Source organism: Meriones unguiculatus, chromosome 10 (genome assembly GCF_030254825.1).
Source record: "Meriones unguiculatus strain TT.TT164.6M chromosome 10, Bangor_MerUng_6.1, whole genome shotgun sequence".
NCBI lineage: Eukaryota > Metazoa > Chordata > Mammalia > Rodentia > Muridae > Meriones > Meriones unguiculatus.
In genome coordinates, this window is record NC_083358.1 from 104,370,996 (window position 1) to 104,394,341 (window position 23,346).

A 23,346-nucleotide genomic window follows, 5' to 3' on the forward strand; every position below is an offset into this window, starting at 1 on the left:
TTTTGTCACAGCCATAGGAACCCTGACTAAGGCGCTTTACTTCTGACAAGAGGGAAGAACAAGGATGACTCTGGATAGAAAGAACATGCAGTTCAGTGCTAAGAGGTGGAGTGAGGAGGGCCAGGAGATAAAAGAGTCATCCAAAGACTTAGAGGCATATTCCACTAGGGTCTGAGAAATGACTAGGCCCAAAAACCATGGCTTCTCTAAACTCCTCTTAGTCTAGAAGTCAATTAACCTTGCCTCTCACCAACCCAGAAATAGAATAGAAATAAATTAGGTTTTACATTTACAATGCTGCTAGTTTCTTCCACATCCTAGGCATATCTTACTTGAAACAAGGACAAAAAAGAGAGAGAGAGAGAGACATTCATTTGTCAGTAAAATGCAACAGTTCTGGCAGACACTGGGCCTGAGACACTCAGGAAAGCTCAGTGTCTGTAGCAGACAGGCCAGACAGGCCAGAGCTTCAGAAGCAAAGAGGCTGGAATGACTGGGGTTGCTGGTCCCTTTTCTATCCAGGCAACCCTCCAACTAGCTCATGAAAGTCAATCACAGCCCTTCCAGCAGAAGCTTTTATAGACTTGTGTTAGAATCAAAATCTAGTCAGATTGGGAATATCCACACCAGGGCCTAAAGTGGCATCGCTCGCACGGAATTTGGCTTCACTGCTCTGGACAGTGGTCCTGCAGTTAAAGGCACCACCTTCTCCAAAAATACTGAGATGAGAGGGGCTTTGAGGTGTCAGTCATCAAGAAAGGCCCAGTTGGGCTGGAGAGGTGGCTCAGAGGTTAAGAGCACTGCCTGCTCTTCCAGAGGTCCTGAGTTCAATTCCCAGCAACCACATGGTGGCTCACAACCATCTATAATAAGATCTAGTGTCTTCTTCTGGAGTGCAAGTATATATGCAGATAGAACATTGTATACATAATAAATAAATAAAATATATATTTAAAAAAAAAAGGCCCAGTCTGGACTCATTGCTGGTTTGACTTTGGAGCTATGCCGATGAACCTGTTTTAATTTCTGGGCTATGTCATTGGCTTGAAGGGACAAAAGGATGAAGAGGCTGAGCCAAGAATAAGCTTGTTAACTGTGGAGCACAAAGCCACACAGCCTGAGCCCTCAGTGGTAGGGCTCAATCTTGTGCCTGTTTGGACCGTGGAACAGCTCCAGGGCTCTTTGACCGTAACTTCAGGCCACTGCTTCCTGCTTCCTTCTTCTCTAGCTCACTGTTACTCGGAAACACACGTGTTCTCAAGCTTTGTCAGTAATTCCCTGGGTCTTTCATAATGCTACATTTTATGTTGGGACTGTAGACTAAGAATGTAAAATGGACTATTCATTTTAAAGCCCGTGTAGGGAGTTGAGTTGGGTAGAAAACAGTGGAGGGAATGAGGACAGAGCCATCACGGACAGGGCCTGTCCCTCGTGTGTTCACCAATGCCCATGGAGTCCAGAGCAACATAGTGGGGCACGTTGAAGCTAGCCATGAGCCCTGTTTTAGAATTCGTAGGCCAGACTCAGAGGTTTACTGTTTTCACATTTGCCTGCTGGGGCTTATGGGCCACTTTTCAAATTCTTAAAAAGAAGCTTTGGGAGCTGGAGAGATGGCTCAGCAGTTGAAGTGTGTTGCCACTCTTGCATAGGACCCAGGTTTGGTTCCCATGATCCACGTTGGGCAGCTCACAGCCTCCAGTAATTCCAGCTCCGGGTGTGTGTGTGTGTGTGTGTGTGTGTGTGTGTGTGTGTGTCTGTTATCCTCCTCTGGACACCGCAGGTACCAGTAGTCACCAATGCACATAACCACACACAGACATGCTCATACACTTATAATTAAACTAAAATAATTCTTTTTCAAAAGTGAATTTTTCCTATTCATTTTCACCAATCAGACAGTAGAGTCCCTGCTCTGTAATTTGACTGTTTTTGTTTTGTTTTTTTTTTGAGACAGGGTTCCTCTGTGTAGTCTTGGCTGTCCTGGACTCGCTTTGTAAACCAGGCTGGCCTCGAACTCACAGAGATCTGCCTGCCTCTGCCTCCTAGGGTGCTGGGATTACAGGCATGTGTCACCTCGCCCAGCTTGATTGTTTTGTTTTGTTTTGTTTTCAAGTATTTTGTTACCCTTTGCTCCCACTAGCATGCCACAGAGAAGCTTCAGCCTCCCTTTTCTTTTTCATATTTCCTCTCTCTAGGCAATTTGTGCAGGAAGCCAGTGGTAGCATCTCTGTGTCCTCGTTGTACCCGGTACACTTCTCTAGGTGGACATTATTAGGCTGTGTGAAAGTGATTTGTTTCTACATTTGAGTCTCCTCTAATCTTAGGAGTTTTTCAGGAGCAAGAACTGTATCTTTTCAGCATTGTGCAATAAGGTGTTAAATTTGAATTTCTGAACCAGAGTGCTAATATACAATAGAAACTGCATGCCAAAGAGGCACTTGCCTCATTACATACAGCTTAAAAGGAAATCTTTGACTCACTCCTATAATTCTTAGCTACATCATTCAGACAAAGGATATAAAAAGGGTTCAGAGTAGGAAGAGAAGATTAGTGAACATATTTCTTTGGAGAATCTTTTTTTTTTTCTCTTGTGCTGTGGGAACATCCTTCCCTCTCTCCCCAGCATACAGATATATGCTTTAAAGAGCTTGTTATGCACTTCCTGACAAGGCGAGCTGGGGGGGGGGAACATGAATTAGAGCCTAAATCATACTTGATAAAATTAATGTGATCTAGAACAAAGGAGAGAGAGGAGAGAGAGAGAGACAGATACAAAGGGCCGGAATAGAGATGTCCTCCTGGGAAGCCAATGCTGTCTTACGCAGAAGCAAGGTACATGGGTTTTCCTGGCAGGCCGGAATCCTAGAAGGGTGTAGCCTGCTCACCAATAGGGCACCTGGGAAGGGGGCTGAAGCAGGGAGTCATGCTGACATTCAGGGACTCAGGGACAGGCAACTGAGGAAGACAAGTTTCAGGGGTGGTCTGACTCACTAAGAAAGCTGAAAATGCTGAACTGGGCTGACGTTCTAATATTGGACCAAATTGTGTCCATGAGATAGCTAAACTCAACGACACTCCATCTCTTTATTTCAGTTAATGTCTCCAAAGAAAGAAAGAAAGAAAGAAAGAAAGAAAGAAAGAAAGAAAGAAAAAAGAAGAAAGCACCTTGGAAAGAACTGATTTGGACAGTTAACTAAACTATAGCACAGTGGTAGATGCTTGCCTAGCATGTGTTGGGCCATGAGTTGTCTCTCTAGTAATTTCCCCTCATAAACTCTTAGTTATTACGTACAAGGAGATGCTTTTCAAGATCCACAGAACTCATCTTATTGCAGCCATGTAAGCTCCAGACACTGAGTCAGTCACGGGAGCATTAACCACCAAGTATGGCAGCAACCTGTGCATGTGACCCCCCCAGCACTTGGAAAGCTAAGGCTGAGTTTCAAGTTCAAGGCCAATCTGGAAGACCTAAAGAGTTTCAGGCCAGGAACTCACTTACCATGAGTTCCTCAAAACCCCATCTCAAAAACAAGGTAAAAAGAATAAATACCAACACAGCAGGAAACTCTACGTGAAGTCAGTCAACAGTAGGTAAATACTAAAAGGCATTATATAGGCGCCGCGCAGCAAGCAGCAAACCTTTCTTTAAAAGATTCTGCTTTCTCAATCTCTACAAGATTTCTCCTCCACGAAGAAGCAACCTCCCCCAACTCTCTGAAAACCGTTTCTGGCTTTTTCCCTCTTAATATCCCCTGCTGTCTATTTTCTGTCCTGTCCCCACAGTCCACTCAGACTTCTCTGTGTGGCTCTCTCCTTTGGACTCGTCTCGGTGAGTCAGAGCATGGGGAGCAGGCAGAAAGAGGAGGCGCTGAGCATCTGTTTTCTACTGTCGCCCATGCCCTGGCTAAGTTCAGCATCAGGGGTTAGGGGAGCTGATGGCCCCGAGGCCCTGCAAGTCTTTTCCCACCTTGCAGTAACTTCTATTCTTTGGTTGACAATAAAGAAACAAGAAGAAGTAGCTGTCCTTGGTTTCATTCCCAGCTGCAGTATTTACCGTGATATTTATCTCATCAGCCGCTGATGCCCAGGTGAGTGAGAAGTACCTTACTAAGAGTGCAGTGGAGTGGTAAATTGGAGAAAGGAGGCCGAGGGATCGACATCATCAAAGTGGTGGAATTGGAGGGTCCCTCACATTCTCCAACAGCAACCCTAATTTGGTAGCCGTTGTGGACCATGGTGCCTCTACAAGAATTTTGACCTATGTAAGAGAACGCAAGGGTGTAACTAAACGCAAGGGTGTAACTATCAGGACTGAGGATTGTCATGCTGCAATCCAGAAATACCCTCCTCATACCTGCAAAACGGACTTGAAAGGGTTTACATCTCAATGGAAGACCCGAAAGCCTAAAAGGACTAAAAGAAAAAAAAATTTCTAGATGTTTTTGTGATCATTATTAAACATATTATGCTAAAAGCAAAAATAAGCAAATGGGAATACCTCAAACTAAAAATAGTTCTGTATCATAAAGGAAGCAATCAGTAAAACAAAGGGAAAGCCCACAGAAAGGAAGAAGTGTTTGCTAACTATATATCTGATAAGGGTTAACTCCAAAAGCGATAAGGAACTTAAATACAAGCCAAAGCAACCTCCAAGAAACCTTCTTTTGATAGAGGCCGAATGACCATCCAACAGGCATATGAACTGGTGTCCGACATCACTAATCCTCAAGGAAGTATTACCCCACCCCATCCCCCACCTTTTGAGAGAAGACCTAACTATCTTGTAGCATATGCTGACCTTGATCTCAAAATGTTCTTGCCTCAGCCTCTCGAATACTGGAGTTATTGGCATGAGGCACCCCTCCTGGCTGAAATGCAAATCTAAGCCTCAGTGAGATAGTTCCTCTGCTTCTTAGGAGAGCATTTATCAGACAGGCAAGGGGTAAGGAGCACTAACTCGGGTGTGGAGAAAAGGGAAGAAAACCCATACCATTTGTGAAAACATGAATGAACCTGGAGGACATTATCCTAGGTGAAATTTTATAGACACAGAAAGGCAAATAATATGAGCTCCTGTGTGAAATCTTAGGAGCAGAGAAGCAGTGGGGGCCGTGGAAGGTGGATATGGTTATAAGGTACCAGCTCTTACAGGTGAGGTGAACGAATTCTGCGGGCCTAACGCACAGTTATAGTTAATGATAGTAGACACTCAAAACCTGAGGAGAGACTAGATGGTGTGGTATACACATACTCACATATGCGCACACGAGCACACACACATACATACACACACATTCACAGGTCTACACAGGCATACACACACACACACAGGTACAAAAGTGGCAACCGGAGTGAAGCTCGTTAACTCTACATGATGTCATTCCACATGTAGGTCAGATAATCACATATGTGTTACATGCAGGTTCTATGTACACACGTGCACCTCAGCAGAGCTGTGCTGCAGCGGGGAGAAGAGGGGAAGAAGGCTGAGAAGCAAGCAGGGGAAAAAAACCTCTAATATTGTAAAAGGTGGGAACAGGAGGTGGAAAATGTGTTTCACTTTTCAGCACGTTGGCCTCCCTGTCTTACAAGCCTCCCCCTTATATTCCCTAAATTCTCAGATCAGATGTTGGACACCTCTCAATCTCACGCTTCCCTGGGACTCCTAGAACAGCCGGGTCAGCTGTTTGCCCTCAATAGGAATTGCACAGCAGGAGCCCATACTCAGGCACCCTGGGATAAGGGAGAAGCTGAGCTTCAAAGTGTGATGCCTTTGGGGAGACACGGAATCCACCATCTTGCAATTCCGTTCTTCACAAGTGTATTTGCCTTGAGGGCAGGAAACCGTAAAGCTAGCGGATAGTCCACGCGCATTAAACGTAGGTCTTGTGCTTTCTGCGTTGGAAAGTGAACATTTGCCATCAGACAAGGGGTTAATTAAGGTAAGTGGAGCCTGGGGGTGCAGCTCAGGGGAGGGACACTTGGCTTGCCTAGCTAGGTGCAGAAGCTGAGGGAAAAAGAGCAAGTGGCATTTATTGGTATCATGTAGTAATGTGTTTGCTACAAATGGGGAAGTGGAATGTTTGTTTCATTGATCTAGTCACTTATAAATACAGGAAAGCACAGCCAGTTTTTTGTGGTGGTGGTGGTAAGGTTGTTTGGTTAGTTTTGTTTTGCTTTTGGTCACAGTTTTAAATATTCTCCTGCATTTTCGGAGAACTCTCTCAGAGCAAGCTCTTTTGGTTTCTCAGGCGCTGCCAGGACTTGACTTGCTAACCCTGCCTAGCAGAGCAGCCTTCCTCACTGATCACTCCCCGCTGACACTGTAGAATTTCCCTCCTCAAGCGCTTTACAGGAAGGCAGCAGAATGAGGATTCCGGGTTTGGACTCCAAGGGGCTGCTGGGAAGTCACTTTTGCTGCCCCCTGAGCCCGGCTGAGGTGATCACCTCCTGAGAGTCATCTGACTAAGCTGGAGCACCGGACTTCCCCAGTGCCCGGAACAACCTCCCTGACAATACAACCACGCTGTTTCTAAACAGAAAAGAATGCAGGTTTTGGAGGCAGGTCAACCTAGACCTGCTGTATTTCCTTCGTGTTTGTTGTATTAAGCAGCGGTGCCCACGGGTAACAGGAAATTGCTGAACACTGGGAGAAAAATGGTCAGGAAAGAAACCGTGGGGCAAACCGAGTCCCCCCCATGGCTTTTAACTCTTTCTTCCCTTTTCGAATTAGCAAATTATTCTAAAATGATTTTATTTCATTGTCTAATCACCCTTCCAAGTGTCCTCTTTGGGTTTTCCCTGTCACCTTAAGCCTTAACCCACACTGAGAAATGAGAAGGGTAGAACCTGCCTCACCTTGTGGAATAGATCACACCTGTCTTGTGGTGACCTCCATGACCGTCACTCCTGGTACATTACAGTACACACACACACACACACCCCCCACAGATTTCTTCCTCACCCCCACCCCACCCCAGCTTACCCCACCTCAAAGTCTTTCCCATGTCTCCTTGCTTGGCTAATCCCTACCCAAATTAGACTACCTCCCCTAAAGTGTCTCTGGACACACTGTCCCACCATCACAACCAAGAAGGCTCTCCAAGGCATTCTGAGAGCAGCCTGGGGTGGCCATTGGCACAGAGCACAATAACTGTGGATTTGTCTCTCTGTCTCCTTTTCCTAGTCTGTTCATAAATATTAAGGTCTTATGCTTCATTCATGATCATCTCCCTAGGATCTTTGGTGTCAGGGTACAATAATAAATGTTCAATGAATACTTGTTAAATAAATAAATAATATATGTTAAAACTCCTAGAAGCTGCTCAACAAACATTTGTTAAATCAATAATGTATGGGGTGCTCTGAGAAAAATGCTAACACAGGGAAGGATCTTAACATCAGAGGTTGTGATTGTGAGGTGGCTGTGGATCAATCCCATCAAAAGGCCACTGCCAGAGGTGACAAAGAATTGGCTGCACATTTCAAAATGTCAGGCTGTGTCTCCAATACGACTCTGGAAACTGAAGCTATGGAAAACAAGCAGTAGGCTGGTGGGATGCTATCGCTATCCAAACTTCTGCTTATTTTAAAGTTCAGGGTAGAGGGGTCTTGGTACTCTTTCTAAACTTTTTTCCCCCCAAAGAATGGCATGTGGACACGCCTGGTCATATAAGAGCATAGTAACATCGTCACCACGGTCATCTCTTGTATGTCTCACGTCCTGCACTCGCCATCATCCATGCCTCCGCCTCAGGTTGCTTGAAGTTTGACATCTCTCATAGACAGCATGGAAGCCATCAGCTCTCTGAGATCCCATGCTCCCATGAAACTGTCAGACAGATGCCTGGGTCAGTGGTTTGCGCTCCGCCGAGCTCTCACAGGGAGAGCCTGCACATAGCAAGGGCCACTTCCTGTCTTTTTGACGGATGAGAATAAGAAGCTTGGAGAAACTGACTAGCATGGAGTCACATACTTTATGCCTGGGAAAGAGTGTCAGAAGAGGAATGGCAGTGTCCATGTCCTCCTCTCCCATTGCTACCACAGCCTCCTCCTGTTGCTCTCAGAGCACTTCATACATGCTAGAGCCGCGTTCAGGCTCGCCCCCATGGCTCTCACACCCTCCTCTTCCCATTGCTGCCAGAGGACTTCATGCATACTATTGAGACGATATTTACAGGACAAATGAGAGGTGAGGATCTGAAATATGATGTGGCATGGTCAAGATTCACCAGTGTTTGCTTTTGGGGGAGCCTAAGTCAAAGGCTTTCTTTGCACTTCATGAAAAAATAAAAGGGGCTTGTTGCTTTGGTAATCTTTTAAATCATATTTGTGGGACGGGGTATGGCTGTGTGTGTGTGCATGGGTGATGGTCAGAGGAAAACTTACGGAAATCAGTTCTCTCTACCATGTGGGTTCTGGGCATTGAACTTAGGTCATCAGGCTGAGCAGCCTGTGCTTGAACCACCTCACCGATCCCAGAGGGTTTTTCTGGTAACCGAGTGTGTACAGCAATTCCCTTGAGAGTCAGAGGCTGTCTGTCATAGGCACACCCTCTCTGGGTAGTGCCTTCTGCTGTAAGGGTGCAAACTTGCCAGGGCTCTATTTCATGTCACTTAACCTCACCAAGCTACAGTCAACTATTCTCATTAAATTAATTACGTGTTCCCATGGGACTAACACCTTTCATCTTCCATTTCCCCAGAATACCACTGTTATCCCTAAATGTATCTGACAAACACTGTCAAAACGCTTAGTCACTGGTGAGTGGGGGTCAATAGATGACCGTTAGGCAGTATGAGAAGCAGACAGTGACATTAAATGTTCTCTCCGGGGAAAGAATTCTAGACAGTGGGTTAGTGAAATGAAGGAGAGGAGAGAGAGTGGGAAGGAAGGGAAGGTCTCCAATGGAGCTGATTTAGTTCCGGCCAATTGCTGGCACCGCACTCTGAAGCTACCCCAGCCCAACACTTCCATTCCACGCCTTGGGCATTTCGCTACAGTGGCTGTCAAAAACCAAACTCAAGTTCTGGCTGCCTGAGTCTTCAGTGTCCACACAAGCAGCACAGTAGCCAGTGTTGATGCGTCTAGACTGAATAATGCAACTTGTGGTTTCAGGAAAATCAGACGACACCCAGTGATAAGCACTTCCTGACTTCCTGAAAAGAGGAACTAATTAGCAATTATAATAATGAGGGAGCAGTCAAGATAATACCCATGTTTATCTAGAAAATCATTTGAGGTGGGCCGTTAATGCCACCTAAGAATTTTCCTTCTGCTTTAATGAGGAAAGCAGGGCACTGGTTAGTCACGTGCCAAACAGGGCTAACCAAAAAAAGGCTTGCTAGAGAAGGGGAAGTTATAAAAGAGAGTGATGATTTTGGATATGAAACCTGTAAAAACACGAAAATCCTAGGAAGGAAGTCCCAACCTCCGTGGTCTCCTGGGCTCAGCCAGTACCTATGCCGTTTGGACGTCAGAGCATGCCCTGATGCTGCCCTGAGCTTTACTCAGTTGTATGCTTTCTAGTTTTTGCTCGTGATTGTTAGGTTGCAGACTCTCTCGCCACTCCTTTCTCTCTCCCCCAAATCAAGCCACACCCCCCTACAGCTTTCTCCAGAGAGTTGATAAGCAATGGGTGGTGCGAACCTGCAGCCCTTACAGAACCAGGGCCTATCCTCCTCCCCCTTTGCTGCTGCGAGCAAAGCCTGCCTACCTCCATACTGCTCAGACCCTAGATGGCCTGGAGTGATAGCTAGATTTGTTGTTGTTTTTGAGATAGGGCCTCTGCATATAGTTCTGGCTGTCCTGGAGCTTGCTATATAAACCAGGATGGCCACGAACTCATGGAGATCTTTTTGCTTCTGCTTCCGAAGTGCTGGGATTTAAGGTTTGTATCATCATGCCCAGCTGTCTTCTCCTATGTAGACTGGCTCACAGAGTATGAACTCATAGCCCCTGAAAACCTGTAAGAGCAAGCAAACGTCTTGATTCCCTGAAAATGAAGGGTCAGACTCTCCCTTCCAGGAGAAAACTCTAATTCTTCTTGTTCTCGAGAACAGAGGAAAACTGACCGGCATTGAAAACACTTTCCCTACAGCTATCCATGATGGCTATTTCAGCTAACGAAGCTCTTCCTGGGACCTGAAGAAGTGCTCTCCCACTCCAGGCCAGGAATCTGTAACTGCCAATAAAACACACATGTAGGGTGTATGTGAATATGTAAATATGCAGGGCATCTTCGCTTCCCTTCTACACCTGCAAATATGTAACAATGTATGTGTAACAATGCGCTATGTAACAATGGTTGCTTTTCTTTCCTCTGCCTGAGTAACTCTGAGGTGTCCTGAAGGATACTAAGAAGCATAATTTTAGAAGTTTGCATTTTCCTAACATCAGGCTCATCGTAATGGTTTCTTTGCCTCTGCAGAACTCTTCAAGCAGTTAGCACCGATATTCGTGATGAATGCTGCGGAGGTATCTGTGTTCGTTAAAGCATCTGAAATTATGGCTATATTGGTAAAAATAATGAGCAGCTAGGTATGGTAGCACATGTGCCAGCACCTGAGAGGGTGGTGAACACAGAATTACAGGTTCAAGGATGGGCTGAGCTACATAGCGAGGCCCTGTCTCCAACAAGCAAAACAACAACAGAAACTCAAACACTCTTAGCCCTTGGCAGTTTCACATGTCCAGACCTAACGTCATTCAGCACTTCCAAAGTTGCTTGACTACAGAACTCTTCCGGGGAAAACTTTGGGAGGCACTGTCTTAGGTACCATGTACAAACCCTACTGTGTGCCCAAATCATGCACGGCACTTGATGCTCACATCCAACAGCACTGAGCAGAATGGAAAGACTTCTAAAAAAGCAGAAGGGGAAATTCCACCAGGCCTTGAGACCACGCTTCCAGGGACAGCGGTGTCATTATGTTTTGGATCTAAAAGTCTCCTCCATGGAATCGTGTATTGGAACCTGTGATCCACAGTTGCTGTTACTGTTTGGGGAGGGAGGGGCTGTGAGGCCTGGGTTGTGGATCGCTGCCGGAAGGCCTTTGAAAGTTTTCTTTAGTTCTTCTTCAAGACGTGAACAAGCTACACTCTTGGGTTCCCATTGGCGTGAACCAAGCTGTGCCAGCCAACATGCCTTCCATGCCATGATGGAATCCATGAGCCAAAATAAATGACTTTTCCTTTAAGTTGCTTTCATCAAGAGTTTTCCCAGAGTGATGTCAAAACTAGTCTAAGTGGCCTAGCATAGAATTTTCTAACTGGGTAGGAGTGCAAAGGCAGATGGCTATCACTGCTGCAGCAGTAAGCAAAAAATTCTTTAATGGCACAACTGCTCTCAAATTTAGTCTTAATAACACTAAAAAGGAAAAGCAGTCTATAGAAGGATTCTGTGTAACTAACAACCATTTAAAATTATTTGTAGTTTAGCTTTAAAAGGGAAGAAACAACAAAGAAAACAGTTCCAATGATTAATTCATGGATGACTTTGGTTTGTTTTTTTTTTTTTCTTTTCAACACTTCCTTAAATTTTACAATTGTATTTCACAAAGAAACGAAATCACACATTACATCGAAGTGTTAAACACAGATGCTAAGAAGGGGGAAATGGGAAAAAATGGAGGGGGAACTTTAAGCAGGGAGGAGAAGGGAGAGGGAGGGAAGAGAGATAAATAACACTATGCATATTTTTAAAGCCACAGAGAAATGTATTATTTTATAAGCGTACACACACACCACATGCACACATACACAGAAGTTATACCACTTAGAATGACAATATTCCAGCAGCCACAGACTAACAAAACACCCCAGCGCCAGGCATGAGAAACATCCCTTTGCTTCCTGGTCATGGGAGTCTGAGGGACTCCAAAAAACTCTAGGCAGTTTCTATTGCCCTTGCTGCCGCTCAGAAAAGAATGTGAGATCCTGTCGCTCAATGTTGGACACAGGACTTGGAGGAACCAAGCTGCAACTAACCTTGGAGGCCGCCTCCCTGAGGACTAGCTCCCATAGCATCGGAAGGTGCTATGCAGCTCCCAAGGAGAAAAGCAATCAGCAGGCCTGCCCGGCTGTAAAGCCTATGACCCACCCGGCAAGATATCTCCAGCGGTGCAATTGTGATGTTTTTTTTTTTTTTTTTTTTTATCTTGGGGTACCCAACAGCTGTCCAAATGGATGTAAGGCCCATTCAACAGGAAGAAATCCGTGCATGATACCATAAACCTGGCCAACCACCAGTAGCCAAAAAGGTCATAGATCCTAGGGAAGAACTTGTTACTTACCTTTCTCCAAACTATTAAATATAGTTTCTAATTAAATACTTATCCTTATAGTCACACATAAATGTAGCCCTCACTCCTCATTAAAGAACCTTTTTTTTTTTTTTTTTAATTAGCAACAGATGGAGACTGCCACAGAGACACACAACCGGTGGAAATGCAAAGGACACATTATTCATTCAGGGTTTGAGGCCGTATCTGTCCTCTGAGAAAATCCCAACACACCTGTTCCCATCTTTCCAAATGGGAGAGTCATGTCAAATGCTACAGGCGAGTCCATGCTGAGACCTCCTAGCATCCTTACTGATCTTGGCAGTTGAAGACTGTTAATTTGCCGACTTGATTGGATTGAGAACACCGATGGCATTAATACAGGATAGCTTTGGAAGTACCTCTGAGGGTGTTTCCAGAAAGGATTGGCTGGAGTCTGTAAGACCAGCTTGGGATGCAGATGGCAGCATTCCACCGACTGGAGTCTTCAACCGAATTAAGAAGAAGAAGGCCAGCTGAGTCCCAGCATCTCCTCCCTGGTGTACTGGGATGTGAACAAGCCCCTGCCACACACTCCTGCAGTCATGGAACTACCTGCCATCTTGCCTCCTTGACCGTGCTGAGCAACCTAACCAACCACCCAAAGTGAAAGAAGTCATCGCTTCTTGCAGAGAACCTTCCATTTTCCTAAATCATAAAACACCGTTTCTAACTGTATTCTGAACAGCTTTCCTTCTACCCACGGATGAGAGCAGCTCCCACTGCAGTGGACCTTGAACCATGAGCCAAATCCTTCCCCTTTTAAGTTGCTTCTTGTCAAATATCAGGTCACAAAGACTAGAGGCACCTACTAGTGCCTCTTCTAAAGACCTAAAGGGAAAGTGTAACCCTCTGAGCAGCCCACCTCTCTCCTCACCCAGAAGAAGCCCACCCACACAGATTCCAAGACCTACAGGCAATCCCAGCACACAATGCTACTATGTGTGCGTTTAAGGTATGCGTGCGCATGTTCACGTGTGTGCGCATATTTGTGTGGGAGCGTGCATACACACATTCATGTTCAGTCTGTGAGGCTCAAGTCAGTGTTGGGTATCTTCTATTGTCCTTCACCTTATGTTTTGAGACAGAGTTTCTCACAGAACCTGGAGCTCAGAGATTGGGCAAGACTAGCTGCAAGGGATCCTGCCATCTCCACCTCCTCAGGGCTACGTTGGAAACGTGCAGAGCCTTGCTTGGCTTTTTAGGTGGGTGTTGGGTATTTGGGCTCAGGTCCTTGTGCTTGCAGAGCAAGCACTTTACTGACTGAGCTATCTCCTCAACCCCTAATAGCTCCTTGCTAAAGATTTTTCTTTGAAATAGCCACACTCTTTATGTCTGATGATTAGCTGTCTGAGAAAGGCCCCAAACACTGAATCTCAGTGTTTCAAAATTCTGTACATTTATTTATAAGGGTGAATGACAACAGAAAGCATTGGTAACGTAAGTGCACTGTTAGAGCTAGTACTCAGAATAATTTTGTGGGTTCACTTGGGCACCTGGCTGCCATTCAGAAAGCTGTTGCCTTGGACAATGTCCTCCTTAGGACATTGCTGCAGCAGTTGTAGGATGTTGGTGAAGGATGAACGTATTATTGTGCACAGGAGCTGCTCTGCCCATGCCTTCTGGCAAAGCCCAGCCTGAAGGACACCCTCAGTACAGCAGCACCACAGGGCTATTCAGAAAGGCCCGACTCACTGAAGAGGACGACTTTCTCCTCAGACCTCCATGGGGGAATTTCTCTGCATAAAGGATGTTCTGGAGATCTGATCTTCCTCTCCACAATGTCCCACTCCCAGCTGCAGCCTGCTCCATAAGCTCTGGGTCAGCAGTGATTGGCAAGCCCGCCCCCTGTGTTCCTTGTACACTGTCCTTGTGAGGGAGCTGACCTAGTAAAGCATCAGGCAGATCTCCTCTGCAGAAAGCTGGCTCCAAGGTAAAGGTGTCTGCAGCGGCGAGGCTGAGCTTGGCGTGGCTTTTGCTAGATTTCCACAAGCTTACATGGAAGATAGTAGATGGAGGTCATCTGGCCTAAAGCCAATAGGAAGACAGCACGACCTTCCCGTTGACTGGCTTCTGCTTGCCTGTAGAGACAGTCACCGAGACGTGTCCTGTCTTCAAAGAAAAGGAATGGATGGGAAATGTGTTCTCTGGACAGGCAGAAGCTAAAATCAAAGCTCAGCGTTCCTATGGAGCGATTCCTCACCTGACTCCCTCCCCAGGGCTTTCCCTCAGGACCTGCCTGGAAACATCTTAGGCTTTAAAGGCATTTAAGTGAGGCTGTTCTGGGGTTTGCAGAATGTGCCTTCCTATACCACATAGTGATTGCTTAAAAAAAAAAAAAAAAAAAAAAGATTCCTTTCTTGTTTTCTGAGACAGGTTTCACACTACTGGCCTCAAGCTCATGGTAGACCCCTGCCTTGGCCTCTCGAGAACTGTGATCAGACATGAGCCACCATGCCTAGCCACACTTACTACTTACTTGGCTAACCCTTCCACACCTTATAGCACTTTGGAAAGAGTATGCGAGCCACTGTAAAGAATGATGGTCCCTGTGCTGTTGCATTCTGCTCCCAGAGCCTGAAGCCTTTTGGCAAAGGAAAGAATCCATTGTCACACACAGGACAGGAGTGATGGGCTGGGTCCTCGTGCCAGAGGCAAGTTCTCTGGCTACAGAGTGCTAACTGTAGAGAAGTAGAGGCTGGCTTCAAGAGCTGGGGCCCATGTCATGGTGAAGAGGGAAGGGACGGGAAAGTAGGAGACTGTCACGGAAACCAAAGAAGGAGTGTTTCCAGGAGGTCATAGGGCATCTCTATTGAGAACTATTATAAAGACAAGCAAGAGAGAAGCAAGCACTGAACGTAGCAATGTGAAGTGATGCGAGGCACTGACAGGTGTAATATCTTGGTCCGGTGGGGAAGAAAAATCCAGCTGGAGGGACTGACAAGTGAACAGGTAGCCGGCAGGGAGGGGTTGGTAAGGGCTTTGTCAAACTCAGCTTGCAAAATTGCCACAAGATCTTACGGTATCAGCCCAGAGAGGGCTCCCAGATCCAGGACCCAGGCACGAAGAGGATAAGGAGTTTATCCAAGGCCACACAGCTAGAATGTAGTCTAGCCAATAATGGACAGGCAGGCTGCTGTGTTCAGAACCACCAGGATGCCAACCAGATCCATCCCTGTAGGCCAGTTTTGCAATGAGTTTGCTGAGGAGGCATAGAGCAAGATGGGGTGGGCAGCTGGAGCAGTTATGAGGCCAAGAGACGGTTTTTCTTCTTAAGATGGAATATCTTGACATCTGGGCTGTCTGTTGATTGGAGCAATCAGAGGTACAGGGAAGATGGATGGCAGCTGCTAGAGGGAGTGTGCGCGAGCAGGAAGATGAGAGCGATGGGGAGCATGTGGACTGACCTTCGATGGTGCTGGGTAAATCTGCACCCAGACATCTAGCCTGAGGCCAGAGGAAAGGGCATCCATGAATGTGGCAGCTGGGAAATAAAAAGATAGAGGAGTACCTGTCTCCTAGTTTCCATTTACTCAGTGAAAGATGAAGCCAGGCAATTATCTGCGACCAAGGTGGGGAGAAGGGACAGGTTTGTAAGAAGACTGAAGAGAGACAAGAGATGAGCTGTGTGGAAGGAGCATTCTGGGAACAGGAGTGAGAGGAAAACACAACTAGGAGTCAGGAGAGGCAGATGAAAGGCGCCATTTGCTGCCCTGAGATATCAGTGATGCCATTTCTCAAATCTTCCTTGGTTTTTATTCCATGAAATGTATCATTTTAAATCTGCAGAGAAAGAAAAAAAGGCAACTTTTCTCCTGTCACTGTCATGCCGGGACTAGCAGAAACCATGCTGGAAACGGTGCCGTCATAAATCGTGACGTATCCTACCTTGGGATTTCAAAAGGCGAATAGAAAGGTAAACTGAACCCGGGCTTCTTACTTGTGGAAACTTAAGCTTTTGCCTTCATTTTTTATCAAGACCCACCCATTACCCTTTTAAACATTTCTTTAAGAGAAATGAGGCCTGATAGTTGATCTGAGGGGGTCTCAGAGGTACCCAGAGGTCCTATTGAGTGCAGATCCCTGGGCGCCCTCCAGGTTAGTAGACCTCGAGGGGCTGGGTGTGCGGTCTTCCAACAGCTCCCAGGGGTGCTGCTGCTGAGGTCAGGGGAGAGCACCTGGAATGTTGGGGTGACTGTGGCAAGGTGTGTGGTTTCGAGTCCACCCAGTTCAGCATCTCCAAGGGCAGAGGGTTCCCCTATGTCTCGCAGAGCAAGGACTAAAAAGATGACAAGTCAGAACCAGGGAAACCTAGAGCATTCTGGACACGAAGGTTCTCCTTGGCATGGTTCTGACTTAACTGCCCTCAAAGTCACTGTTTTTCTCTAAAACCACAGAGAGGGGAACGTTCGGGAAGAGCAGGCAGGCCTCCTCCAGCGCCAACTCTGCAAGATGCAGAGGTCTGTCATTTATCAGTCCAGCTAGCTCTCACATCAACCCTAAAAGCTAGGAAACTATTGATACCCAATTTACTGATGAGGAATAAGGACTAAGACATTGAAGAGCTTGCTTAGGTCACACAGCAAGGAACTGGAAAGATGAACGGGTCAGACTAACTCCAGTATTTTTCCTTTCTTTCTTTCTTTCTTTCTTTCTTTCTTTCTTTCTTTCTTTCTTTCTTTCTTTCTTTCTTTCTTTCTTTATACATCAAAGAGAAATGTGAATGAGGCTTTGGATGCTCCATCTGACAATCCCTGATGCTTCGGTAAAGCAGTCTTTTTAGAACGGCAAAGCTTTTTATCCAAGGTCACTAGCATAATGGCACCTTAAAAATATCCCTTTCTAAAAAAAAAAAAAACAAAGTAAAAAAAAATCCCTTTCTGAGGAGGAGGTCCTCCCCAATCAGTGGACTTGGAAAGGGGCAGGAAGGAGATGAGGGAGGGAGGGAGAGATTGATTGGGAGGGAAGGACGGAATGGGATACAGCTGGGATACAGAGTTAATAAAATGTAACTAATAATAAAAAAAATTTTTAAAAATATCCCTTTCTATGATTCTTTAACTGCATGACCTCCAAGGAGCTGTGCATTTTGTCTCGTTGTCTGAAGGGTATACAGATGCAAAGTTCAAGCTCTGTGCTACATTTACTGTATCGATCAGTGGTTCTCAAACTTCCTAATGCTGCATTCCTTTAGTACAGTTCCTCACCTTACGGTGACCCCCAATCATAGCATTACTTTCGTTACTACTTCATAACTGTAACCTTGCCACTGCTATGAATCACATGTAAATACCTGTGTTTTCTGATGCTCTTTGGTGACCCCTGTGAAAGGGCCCTTCAACCCCCAAAGGTTTGCAACAGGTTGAGAACTGATTTAGAGCAACTACTGAAACAACAGGCCGCAAATCCGAGGCTTCAGCCTAGCGTCCCTATCAGCCAGCTGGAGAGTCGTCTACCCTGGCAGTCACTGGTCACTGAGCAAGTGAGCTTTTGCCAGTGTTGGTCTGCGTTGGCTTTAGTGGCAGGAGATGAAGCAAGTTGGTTGGAAGGAGAATTATCTTGTACTAAAGGAATTATCTCAGGAGACAGCAAGAGTTAGGAATGTGTGTTCCCAGGGTTGGCTGACAGGCTAAGTCACCATTACCGAATGCTTGGTCATTGGCCCATTGTTACAATTGCGTTCTGGTGGTTGTTGCTTTTGTTGTGAGAGCCTGTGTAAGACAGCTGTGAACTTAATGCAAACTATGGATGGACAGAGTATAAAATATTCTTCCCCCCAAGGCAGCCTTCTAAAAAATTTACATAAACTATAAGTAAAGACACTCAAAAACAAAGGCATTTTTAAAAAATTCCCTGACATGTCTACATTACCTCTGTGGAAATGACAAAGGCCTGGGAAAAAATATTCTTGGCTCTTTTCATATGACCAAAGATAATAAGGTAAAAGCAGGTATATCTCCTTACTGTACTTGTCTTTGCCAAAGCTAACTGTAAATGTCACCTCATATTTTGCTTGTTTTAACAATAAAAATAAAATGCACTTTCTTTGCCCTACTCTTGAGCTCAAATCACTAGCTTTGTGATGGACGTTATGTCAAGAAACTTGCATATAATGAATACAGTCACGTTTGACGTCTGTAGAACATAAGGCTGTATCTCAGACACACGACTATCACGTGTAATTCACACAACCCTAGCAGTTATGTACTGTCATCCGCCCTATTTTACAGGCAGGGAAACTGACGCTTATAGAGGCTACGCATTCACAATTGTGCAGGGTATCAGGCAGTCGAAAGCCACAGCCCAGATAAGATAGGCACCTACAAAGTTCAGATTCTTTTCAAGGAAAGCAGAAGCACACCAGGAACAAGACATTCATAAGCAGGTCTGGCTGGGAATGTAAAAGGGGCGATTAGGGTACCCAGAAAAAGCCCAAAGGGACTTTAAAGCTGAGGTGGCATCCGAACTGGTTGTTGAAAGTGAGGGTCACTGCGCAGGCACAGGTGGGAAGAACGAGTGTTCAGACGACACCCAAGTATTCATAGGGGTCGCTTCAGTTGAAGAGGCTCCAAGAGATCAAAGTTAGACTTGTCTTTTATGGTCTCTGTGGGGTTTGAAGTGTTAACCTGATCAAGGCTGAGCTCTTCCAGGTAAGGGCTCTCTCCCCATGCCAACTTGCCCGGTTCGGTGCTGCTAAGCATTTTGCCTGATTGTCATGTTTGAAATGGGAGAGAAGGACTCCAGAACAAAGCTCTGGGAGTCTCTTTTGCTCAAGGCTCCGTCATCATTTTAGCCACTTTCGTGGGATAAAGAGACAGCCACCCCCTTTCTGTCTGGTAGCCTCCCTTTTTGGATGTCTTCATCAGTCCTATGATCTTCTATAACTTCAGATAGAATAGAGAGGTTTTATGGAGCCAGTGACAATCTACTCTGCTGATATTCGTGATTTTTAGGTTCTGATCTCTCTACTTCTCTGGACAGTCAGTCTTCTCTTCTCCGCATGTCCCCAAATGTCAGTGTTCTTCGCTGCTCTGTTACTGTCCCTTTGTCCTCCTTAGGAGACACCCCCGTGTAACCAACCATTCCCTGCCCGAGAGCTGTTGACACGTTGAGTTCCTATCCCTGACCCTTCCTAGTTTCTTTCCTCCTGCTTTCTGTGCCTTTCTTATCATCAACTGCTGGTCCAGGGGAATCTTGAACTTAATACCCACCAAAGGTAAGGAACTCCCCTATTGCATTCCTCTCCTTGAAATCACTCTGCCCCATCCAGGGCCAGGGAACTCATTCCAGAATCTACCCTTTACCTCATCCTCTGCTATTTTGTACCCTTCTCTCCCTCAAGTTCCTTGAATCCCTTTCCCCTCCTCAAGTCTCTATTATCTTTCTCTCTCCTTATCATTCAGACAGCAACTGCCTCCCAACTGCTCTCATTGCCTTCAGACTTCTGCCTAAGCTGAAAGAAAGTTCACATTCCTCTGCCTGAGGCTCTTGAGGGCAATCTCCACTAATAACCAATCCCTAGCTCTCAGTCTGGTGAGTAAAGCCTAGTGTGACCTGGTGTCACTCTCTGCTCCATTCCTCAGCAAGTCTCAGGATTTATCTTGTGAGGAATGAAAAAGGAGTAAGCAGCTTTCTGTGCTGGCTCACGAGTTTCAGTTTACCCTGTTCCTTCTACATACAGTGTCTTTCTTACTCTTTTTAACTCGGTCCCAGCTAACTCATTTTTAAAGAAACAGCCCAGACTTGGGCTTAGGAAAACTTCCCCCAATGCACTGGGCAAGAAAGGACTCCCATGGCATTCTGAGTCTATTGTCCCATAACAAAGGGAAGCTTTGGGAATCTTTCTTTATTGTTAGGCCATTAAGTTGTCAGCATCTTAGTCCTTTTTGTCTCCGTGCCTAACATTATATTTTTCACTAGAACATAACACCCTCAAATGAGTGACCCTAACTTCCCCACCCTTGCTTGGACTCCAAGCAGCACTTGACAAATGTTCCGTGAGCAAATGCTGGTTCCATGCACAGCCTTGACGGTAGGAGAGTCTGGATCACACAGCTCTTCATGTGCCAGGGCATTCCACCCCTGGGAAGCATACATTCAGAGAGAGGGAGAGAGAGAGAGAGAAAGAAAGAGAGTTTCTTTAAAGGATTGAACTCCCTGTTAAGGGAGCAATCTCCGAGTGGGTTCTGTTTGTATCTAAGGGAAAGCCACTTTCCATTGGGATGGTCAGCGCCCCTTTTCCCAGTCTGTCACCTCTATGGTTTGTCCCTGTTTTTGCAACTGCAACATTTAAATGGTGAACAAGGCAACCAGGGTCAACAAGAAGCTCCTCTGTTGCTCCTGATGGGTCTCTAAACCTTAGCGAGTCGGGGAATCCACATTTTGAACACCCACCTCTGGCTGATGCTCCAGCAAAACCAGTCAGGTCGGTTGTAATGTATTATTAGAAAGCCCACACGCCTGTCCTTGGAACACTGGACACCTGTTTAGGGATTCCCATCCCGGGGATCTAAGATGGGGGAGGAGGCCGATAGTGGGGGCAGGAGTAAGCATCTCATAGGGTTTTCAGAGAGGGGGGATTAAAGCCGCCCCACCCCCTTATACCAACAGCCTCAGGGCTGTGAAGAACTGATTTCTCTGAGGCACTAATGAGCCTTCACAAGGAATGATGAGATTCAAGATGCCAACGAGGCACCTACTATACAGCAGGAGAAGGGGCGCTTGCAAAATGCTCTTTCCTAATACAGGTGCTTCCTGATGATAATTCACATGGGCTGGGATGTCCGGGTGGAGATGAGACCACCTCTTGCTCCTCCAGGGAGCTGGCCCAGCACAGGAAGGGAGGGGTGCTGCCCAGACTCCCCTCTGCTGATCCTGAGGAGCCTCTGTCCCACCTCGTGCTGAACATGAGTGAGGAAGATGGAACTCCCTTTCAGGGGAAAGAATTGTCATCGAGACTATCTGTGGGAAGCAATGCTCTCTTGGTGTCTTTACAGACTTTTCCTTATTAATCACTTTCCTTTCTAACATCTCACCCTTCTCTTCCTCCCCCCCCCCTTTTAAACTGGAAAAGATACATCAAAATTGAAAGCTTGGTCCTTCAAATAACCCCTAGGACCAGCATGCATGTCTTCCTAAAAACTGTAATGAGTTGGGACTGACATTGAATCACCACCTATTTCAAAGGGGGAAAAACAAAAACAAGCCCTTTCATTTTCCATCTCTTTCCAATCAGAAAGGTAAATGATGTCCTGAGGGGAAAAAGGCAACTGGAATATAGCTGGGGTGCAAAAGGGTGCTTCTTTTTTTATTGTATTTTGTTTTTATTTGTGGGAGTTGGGCAGCAATAACAGCCTGGCTCCTCTCCAGCTCTCCTGGGAAAGTGAGGGATCCCATCTTTCAGCCGGGGCCGGGCTGGAGCTGGGTGTTGGTGTGAGAGTACAGAGAAATTCTACCCACAGAAAGAGTCACAGCACATTCGCCTGCCGCTTAGGTGTCCCGTGTGGCCCCCGTCAGCAGTCCCTGCTCTCCATCTGTTCTGGGCAGCTCCGAGCCACCGCGTTTAGCACGCCCGTACTCTCAGTGAAATCCCCAGCGTGGCGCGCATAGTTTTCAGTCCACAGCTGCCGAAGTAAGGATGAGCCTTCCGAGACAAACCACCGGCTGGAACCTTCCCTGAGCAGGTGCCCCAGAGGCTGCTGAATTTGGTTATTAACCTCTTCCTGACCCAATGCTGGATAGGATAAGGGAGCAAGTGTGGCACATCCCAGACATTCTTAGCACCTCCAAAGACCCCATCTCTGTTGAGAGAGAGAGAGAGAGAGAGAGAGAGAGAGAGAGAGAGAGAGAGAGTGTTACCTCCAAAAGATGATCTGCCCCAAGGAAGCCATGGCTTCCCACGGTCCCACTGTGTGGGGGGCCGGTTCTGCCGAGTGGAGCTTCCTGCCGCTGCCCTCCTGGGTGCTGTGACTCATGCAGAGCTCCTGTGTGCTGGCTTTAAATAGTGCAGGCCAGGAGGGGTGTATGCAGCGGTGGACGGCTCAGGTATGAGGAAACAGCTCTGTGATGCCAAGGCCTTCCAGGCCCCGACCTGTGAGAGGGTGAGGAGAGGTTTTCCAGCCCCCACCTCGGGGCTTGAATTCAAACAGATCTTCATCTTCCAACTGCACAAGGGAGACCTAACTGAGATCTAAACTCAGGGTCGGTCGGAGGAGTTCCGTGAGGCTGCAGGGTGGGCAGAAGTGCAGGTCTCCCCCTCCTCTCGCCACCATCTTTGAGATATGTCTCACACACTGAACCCTAGCTGGCTGACTTGAAACTCAATATGCTCACTATGTAGCCCAGGCTGCCTCACACTGCTGTCAATCCTCTGCCTCAGGCCCTGAGCTCTGAGATTACAATCTAGGATGCTTCCAAAGGAATAAAGCTTGGTTCCTTCATGCTGGCTTCTCTACCCTTGGAAGGGGAAAGCTATTGATGGCAAGGTGACTTCATAAGGAGAGGTACCCCAGGCCTTCTGTGGTCTTTCCAGAATGGACCAGGGGCTCTTGGAACCAAAGGGTGGAGCTGAGAAGGAGGGAGGACTGAATGGCAAGAGAAGACCATGGAATAGAGGAATACTGCACTATGAACTTATCTTTACAGTCAAGCACGGGTCGGTTCGTTTCCTGGTAGTTTCAAGATGAACAGTTTGCTTTTCTCTGAAGCATCTCTTCTGGTGGGGTTAGTGGGTTTAGGAGAAGATCCTTAAAGGTCCTTGCAGTTCCTTAAGATAACCTACGAGCAATGTCCTGGAACCTATGAAGTGCCTGTGGAGATGGGCAGGGAAGCTGGAGTCACCAGAGGCTATAGTTTCCCTAGATCTACACATTCTGACCACCGGCACAGAGCAGACATTGCCACAGCATGGGCGAAAAGCTGAAAGGCAGTCTGCCGTTTCTGGAGAAGCAAACTGGCACCATTCCAGTTCTACTGTGAAACTGGAACAGTAAACCTATAAAAAAAAAAATGGGAAGGGCATTGTGGT

The 23,346-nt window shown here is 46.4% G+C and overlaps 1 protein-coding gene across 1 annotated transcript in view; it reads right to left on the reverse strand.

The window, feature by feature from the left end:
* The window catches only part of Vtcn1 (V-set domain containing T cell activation inhibitor 1), a 62,870-nt gene extending 40,571 nt beyond the window's left edge, over nt 1-22,299 (reverse strand). Inside the window, exon 1 of the mRNA XM_021650499.2 lies at nt 22,179-22,299. Coding sequence (XP_021506174.2) covers nt 22,179-22,294 — 116 coding nt within the window. The 5' untranslated portion in view covers nt 22,295-22,299. The remainder of the gene's footprint in view (nt 1-22,178) is intronic.
* Nucleotides 22,300-23,346: the final 1,047 nt, after the last annotated feature.